Source organism: Ascaphus truei, chromosome 18 (assembly GCF_040206685.1).
Source record: "Ascaphus truei isolate aAscTru1 chromosome 18, aAscTru1.hap1, whole genome shotgun sequence".
Taxonomy (NCBI): Eukaryota; Metazoa; Chordata; class Amphibia; order Anura; family Ascaphidae; genus Ascaphus; species Ascaphus truei.
Window position 1 is genome coordinate 37,425,365 of NC_134500.1, and position 7,818 is coordinate 37,433,182.

Here is a 7,818-nt window from a genome sequence, read left to right on the forward strand (position 1 = left end):
ACTGAGAATTATGTTTCCTGAAGAAGTAAGATCAGTCGCCCGATTATCAGAAATACTGTAACATGATCTATACATTGTTTGTTTCTGTCAGACTGAGAGCCCCGAAGTCCCCAGATGCCACTGCAGATATAGGACATCATGAGTTTTCCTACGCAGTTATGCCACACATGGGTAAGCAATGTAACTTGAAAAGGGTGTAATGATCATAGTCATAAACATTTGAATTGTATATCTGGATACAAAACTGGTTTGAGCAGACTTTGTATATTGGATAGATTTCAGTAAGGTAAAGGACAACTACAAAGTTGCTACACGTCTGGCAGCTTGATGTTCTCGTTTGTTACATCACAAACCATGAATGACCGTACCCAAGTACTGTAAGGCTGAGACCTCTGTGGCCGTGCACCATATTCCAGTGCACTGATTCACAGCTTTCTTCTCAGTAAGGTATGGGTTATGAACCTGTGGAGTCTTCCTTGGGTCTTTCATTGTAATTGTGCCAATGCTTCATATGCTACTAAATGGAACGGCAGGCACGTGAGTGTACTGTAGGCTTTAAAATCAAGGGCATTTAGACCTGAAGATTTCATTCGTTGTCTCCACGTTTTCTCTGCTCCCTCCAGGATCGTTTCAGGACGCCGGAGTCATCCAGAGCGCATATAGCTTCTGTAACCCCCTCCTCACTACAGCCTCCACAGCTACTCAAGCAAGGTCCTGGAGCGCCTTCACTGTCCTTTCACCGGCTGTGGTCCTGGAAACCGTGAAGCAGGTAATCGCATTCATGAGGACTCCTCTAATCCATGTTCCCTTAGATGTCGTCTAAATGTCTCATGTACTTGGTACACGTAATGAAGGAAGGGTGGTGGGATGTAGTGGTTAAGATGTTGATCATGAACATATGGTTGTTTAATTTTCCTGTTTGGACCACTTGTACTCATATGATACATTGAAAATCTCTTTATATTCGTGCGCCTGTACAAGAAAATGAGCTCTAACTTAAACTTTCCTTGCAAAATATCTTAACTATAGAAGAGATAGTGAGATGCTGCTTCCTGGTTTAGCTGCGGTATAGTTTCCTTCCTGCACATCTCCGCAGAAGAATGGTAAACCTGAGATTGATTAGAGGCTGTACTGTAACATTTTCACTTCTATAGAGACAAAAAAGGAAAAACCGGCGCCTTACAAGTCCAAAAAGAGTAAATGTCCTGGATGTTCAATTCGAATTAGGGGAAATGTCCAAAGAGAAGTCCCTTCAATTCTTTGACCAGATATAGATTCCTCCGTGTTGTTACGTGATATGAAAGAAAACAAAGAGAAAAATATAGTGCAACACTTCCAGCAATTAGTGATGGCTGACACGGACTAGGAACATATAACATATACTGACACACCAACTCAATGACACACAACAAACAAAACCAACTTGAAACAAACAGTGACAAGGCTGTAAACAAAATAAAAAGCTTATTTAATACAAGAGATAAAACAATAAAATTGTAAATGTGCAATTGACAAGATGATCGCTGGTCCGGTCGGTTGAAACAGGAACCCTACTCACAAGGGAGGACTCGCCCTTTCAGACAATCTATGCAAGTAAAGAGCTTGTTATTGACCAATCTGACGAGATCAGCGCGTCAGACGTGGAACGGAAGCAGGAAGTTCTTTCCTCCCCAAGGCCCGCCTCCCAGTGACGGAACATCCGCCCGTGGAACGCGGAGAAGCGCAGGAGCACGTTGGTGAAAGCTCCAGTGTGACCGGAGGAGGACTGTGTACTCTTTGGCGGCCGTTATCCATTGCCTGACTATATCATCTATCTTGTGAGTAGGGTTCCGGTTTCAACCGACCGGACCAGCGATCATCTTGTCAATTGCACATTTACAATTTTATTGTTTTATCTCTTGTATTAAATAAGCTTTTTATTTTGTTTACAGCCTTGCCACTGTTTGTTTCAAGTTGGTTTTGTTTGTTGTGTGTCATTGAGTTGGTGTGTCAGTATATGTTATATGTTCCTAGTCAGTGTCAGCCATCACTAATTGCTGGAAGTGTTGCACTATATTTTTCTCTTTGTTTTCTTTCATATCACGTAACAACACGGAGGAATCTATATCTGGTCAAAGAATTGAAGGGACTTCTCTTTGGACATTTCCCCTAATTCGAATTGAACATCCAGGACATTTACTCTTTTTGGACTAGTAAGGCGCCGGTTTTTCCTTTTTTGTCTCTATTGTATTTTTGATTTGTACTAATCCTTGTTCACCAGGCAGCCTAGCCTAATTTTAGAGAACCACTTCTATAGAGGGGTCATCATACACATAATCACTATAGCTCTATCCATACACCATCCTCTTTCTTTTTTTATTTTCACTTCTATATAATTAATGCACTTAAATCACCACATCAAACAGTGTTATAATACAGTGAATCACCTTCTGTTAATCCAAGTCTCAATATGACATTCTAGTCACCAGCCGCCAAGCACAAGGCAGCAAGGTCATTTTGCAACAAGAATACTATTTACAATATTTCTCCAGTTTCTGTTTTGTTCTTGGTTTCTGGATGTAATGCACATTTTTCACCTTACTGATTCGTCTACTCAGGCAGAGAACCAACCTGACTCTCTTGTACTCCGACTATATGAGTCCTATGGCAGTACGACTGAAACCTGGTTACAGATATCACTTCCTGTTGAACAAGTTTTCTTGTGAGTAGATCCGTATTTAATATCTCACAATAAGTGCATTATGGCTAAAATATTAGCAAGCAGTGAACCGTTATTTCTTTTGTGGAATATTACTGTTAAAATGTACAGTATTCTATAACTTTGTTGGATATATTTACGGAGTAGTTGTTACGGGAGACCAGGTTCTAAAATACCTTTTTATAACTGGGATAATTTGATTGAGCAAAACAAGATGGTAAAATAAATGGTAATTTATTTCTTATAAAAGACACACACAAAGTTACACAATTCAAGATTAACACACTTACTGGGGATGGGGCTAACGAATAAATCCGTTTCCGAACCGAAATTCCTTAATATCACCTTTTTAGAGCACTTTCCAATGACGAGTAGTTACTCACAAAAGTCCTGGAACTGTTTTCTGCATGCAATGCCTGTTTTTAAAATCCTTGAAGCTGGCTCGCATCTTTGAATTCTCCTCTGTTGGTCTGCGCTTGGAATCTGCGCTCCCCATTGGCTGCAGGCCCTCTTAAGCTTTCAGGCCCTCATACAGTAACCTGGACAGCTTATCAGAGCATGGGAATTCTCCTGCCAGCCAATCACAAATTTACCAGTATTGTAAAGCAGGGCGGGCACCTTTTCTCAGGTAGCAAGGGGGCATAGGTTAACTTGGCCCCTCCGCCTCTTTGCATACTGAGCCCACCCTCTGCTCCGGCTCCACAGAGTCTGGATTTTGGCAAATGGTGTTTGCTTGCCTTGAGTCAGGCAAGGATGCGGGTTCTTAAGTATAACTGCAGTGCCCCTCCTGTTCTAACACCTTGGCACCCCTAAGCCTTTCAAGTAAGGACTCCGGACAGACACAGAGGCACCAAGCTTGGACGCCAGCTGGGTTTTCAGGAATCCATGACTTAGAAAGTCCTCAGTTCATATACATGTTATCAATATATATACACATTAAACTATATTTACAGACATTACATTTAATAAAATATATTGTGTCCTGTTTTCTGTATGCTGAAAGTTATGGGTTCCTATTCTGGTGTCAGGAATGGAGTGAGTGTAAATTCCCTACAATCCCGAGCCTCAATCCTGGCACACATAAGAAAATAACTTTAAAACTTTTAGACACTTTAAAACCTGCTCAGCTTTTTTTAACCTAGCTGGAGCAGCCCCATAACCCCTAAACTAGGTTCAGTATACCTGGGCATGTATGTGGGTACCTCTGCTATACTGGGGAATCCCTGCTATACTAAGGACCCCGTGTATACCTGCAGATATATTTTAACCCCTTCATGCCCATTTACCTTCTCTGGAAGATGCTGCAGCAGGGACTCTGGCGGTGAGTCATAAGAACGTTTCCAGGGTCCGAGGTTGGCGGAGTAATGCGCTTAGCTGTATCCGAAGATATCACTCAATCTACGGATACAACTGTTGGGGTATCCCATAACTTCGGAACCCCGCTACATAACCACATTTCTCCGCCAAACCCACCCTGAAACTTACAGCCTAGAAATCTCCCGATCCCAGCATTCCAGTATAGGCAAAAATCACATAATTCTTTAATGTCGCAAAATCAGTATACAGTTGCAGTAATACATTTTCGACATCTGGGTCCCAGAGCTGACACTCTAAGATCCTAACACCCGGGTCAGGGTTAACCAAGTGGGCTTGACCTTTTATTATAAGCCTGGTTAACCCCTTCACCGTCACAGTGGTCTTACTCTAAAATACACCATTGACCCCGGAAGTCACCTTACTGCCTATTCAATGGAATAAACAGTAATGTGACTTATAGAGTAGCATCACTATAAATAAATATGGCCCTATAGTTAAATAACAAAGGAGCTAGAGGGAGTTCTCCCTTCCCAATCTCCTTCCCACTCTGCCTCCCCCCGTTATGACAGGGGGTAACCAGGCTACACAATAAAAGTTTAAGCCCATCTGGTTATCCCTGAACCGTGTGATCCCTGTCAGCTACCTAACACCATAAACCAGGGATTATACATGTGAAAAATGAAGTAATCCCTGCTTTTCCTGTTTAAATGTTTTCTTTGCCCTAGAAACGTGAAACTTCTTATGTGTAAGTTTTATGTGGGATATTTAGGTAAAAATGCAATTATTTTGTTTGCAGGAGTTCGGGGTCCAAGGCGGTATTCCCCTAATTATACCCGACGTGCAGGCACCCTTTGCCGGTACGCAAGTGGAATTACACCTGGGCTGCCCAGTGTCCCCCAGACTCCTGGTTTTCGAGCCCAGATATACCAGATCCATCTCCCTCACAGATATGGGTGTCCCCAAGAGATATTGTGTAATAAAACAGATTTTATTATGAGTTGTGCATTTACTATAAATGTCAATTCAGCCAGCCCGAGCATATACAAAAGTGCCGGGAAGTCTGGATAGTTGTTCAAAGGGTAGACATGATATTGAGAGGTGTCTGGGTGCTAAGTGGCTGGGGCAGGGTGGAGTACTGAGTCCGGAGAACAGAGACCCCCTGCAGGGAGGACCCTTTGGTTTGCCAGACTCTGTGGAGCCTGCCCAGTAGGTGGCAATGGGTTGACTGGGGGAAGCGGCAGAATGTCAGCGCATTTCTCATTGGTCAATTCAAATGTCCCGCCCACGGGGCATCCCGAGCCGGTTTGGCATGACCCCTCCTCTGACGTCAGCCAAAGGACAAGCCCCTATTCCTGTTGGCTGGCAGGGAGGATTTCCCATGCTCTGGTCGCTCCTCCTACCTCCATGCTGAACATAGGACAGCGGAAGGTATGTAAGGAGAAGTCCCAGTCAGAGAACCAGACCATCTTGAGACTTGGGCCGGTGATGCAAAAGCGGCTTTTCAAAGTTGCTCTGTTACGTATAGCAGAGCAACCGGCTTCATTTTTGGAGCTAAGAAAGCCTGCCTAGCTGAGGTCAAGTCAGACGCGAGGTCCCAGTTCTCAGTTTAGAACGTAGCGGTCATGGTCAGGATTTGTTGCTGAATTCAGTTCCAGGACTATCAGGACGAGGTCCCGGTCAGGATTTTGTGCTGAATTTCGTTCTAGGATGTCCGGGACAAGGTCCCAGTAAGGTTAAGCCCGGCAAGCAGGTGCCATGCACCTAGAAAAGGCTAGATTTCAACCCCATTAAGTGTGTATATTTCTGTCTTTTGTATTTCTGTAGTTTTCCGAGGTTTTTATCCAAAAAAAAAAACATTATATTTCACTGCTGTGTTTTGTGTATTGAATGATCCCGGTATAAATTTGTTAAAAGACCTGGTCTCCTGTGACACTGATGCACCCTTGAAAAAGTATTCAAATAATGGAAGGGTCGATGAATTTTACATTGTAGAAAATCTGGACTCAACCTGCAGCTTTTTACAGCATGCTTTATAATCACTGACATTAGTGTTTTCTTGCCATTTCCTGACATTATAAAATGTAATGGAGAGAAGCTACTAAAAAAGGTTTAACCACTTAACGATGTGGCTGAGAGGTAATCGATCCTCTGACGGCTATGTGCCATAGCTCTGCATCCTGACAGATTAAAGCCACCAAATGTAATGGTTTACCCGAGAGACCCAGTTTGCAAATTACAGTATGTGGGGAAGCACAAATCTGTCAAGATTTACCGCATAAAGAGTTCTACCAATCACCCACAAAGATGACTGTTTTACTATGATAGGTGTAAACCTGTCCCAGATGATCCTTCCAGAAATGTTGTAGCTTTATTAAAGATTCATAGTGAAGAGCAGATCTTACGGCATCTGAAGCAGGGATCGACATTTTGAGAGGCAGGTGTTAACGTGTAGTATAGTTATAATACTTGCAGCGTTACTGTATGTTCTGAATTGCTCCATTTAAATGGATGTACTGTACATATTGAAATCTGTCTGGCAGTAATTATATTAAAGTAGTTTTTCACATAAATATCAAAGTACAGCTCTACCCCGTTATAACGCGATCCGTTTCAACGCGAATCAGCTTATAACGCGATTGAAGGTTGGCTCCCAATTTTTGTATTTATGAATACTTTACAACACGATTATTGGTATCTAAAATAATTATCCCATAATATAAATTATCTTTAACTGTGCATGCAATGTCTTGTATATAATGTATACCCTGCTCATTATGTAACTGTATTTGTAAACGTGTATTATTTGTCTTAACTCTGTGCCCAGGACATACTTGAAAACGAGAGGTAACTCTCAATGTATTACTTACTGGTAAAATATTTTATAAATAAATAAATACTTTATTGTACAATGCATACAATTGTACATTATTTCTAACGCGATCCGCTTATAACGCGATGTGATTCTTTGGACCCCAAGCACAGCGTTATAAGGGGGTTGAGCTGTATTACTAGGAATCCTAAACAGCTTTCTTTAGAAATCCTGATTGGTTCTTACGATATGTTCTTGTTCTTTTCAGCTGCGACCTCCTAGAACGACCTTGCAGTCAGAAGGTTGTGATGGAGGAGCGAGGCGTGAAACTTTCCTTTACCCCCTTCAAAGTGCTGTCCCTTCTCCTGTTCCTACATCGAGAACAGACTCTCTAAGCCTTCCCTGTCCACAAACAAAACCCAGTAATCCCTGCTCCTAACCCTACAGAGAGAACCCACTCTCTAAATTTTCCCTCTCCACCAACAAAACTCAGTACAAACTCAGTTGATCTCTACAAGGAAAAAGCCTTGGCAAGCTTTTGGATTTATGAAAATCCTTCTGTGTGATTATATCTACCCTGATATAAATGCAATAAAGAAATTAAGAATTAGTGGTTTATTTAGAAAAATAATCTAGTGTTTAGTGATTGCAAATGCTCTGATTTAAAAGTTCAAGTTTAGCTTCATATCACATTTCTCTGTGACCCAAAAGACCCTTTGTATTGTTGGGTATAAAAATCAATTATTTTTCTACTGCAATGTGTATAATGCTGTGTATATTTTCTGGTAGCATTGGAAAGAAAGACATTTCTTTCATATAGCTTTTGTCTCTATTGAGAGCACAATGTAATAGACGACCTGTCTATCCAAAGGGTATGTAAACGCTTGTACCATACACCGAAATAATGATACATTCACATTTACTTTTTTTAGCCACATTTATGCATTGGAAATATGTTTTTATTGCAGGTGCAATTTAAACCAACAGAGACAAA

At 41.6% G+C, this 7,818-nt stretch overlaps 1 protein-coding gene across 3 annotated transcripts in view; it reads left to right on the top strand.

The window, feature by feature from the left end:
• Positions 1–7,438, top strand: part of MAN2C1 (mannosidase alpha class 2C member 1) — a 113,902-nt gene extending 106,464 nt beyond the window's left edge. For all 3 annotated transcript variants that reach the window (XM_075576120.1, XM_075576121.1, XM_075576122.1), the window contains 4 exons: positions 92–171; positions 624–769; positions 2,598–2,701; positions 7,093–7,438. In XM_075576120.1, the coding sequence (XP_075432235.1) occupies positions 92–171; positions 624–769; positions 2,598–2,701; positions 7,093–7,219 (457 nt within the window). In that variant the 3' untranslated portion in view covers positions 7,220–7,438. The remainder of the gene's footprint in view (positions 1–91; positions 172–623; positions 770–2,597; positions 2,702–7,092) is intronic.
• Positions 7,439–7,818: the final 380 nt, after the last annotated feature.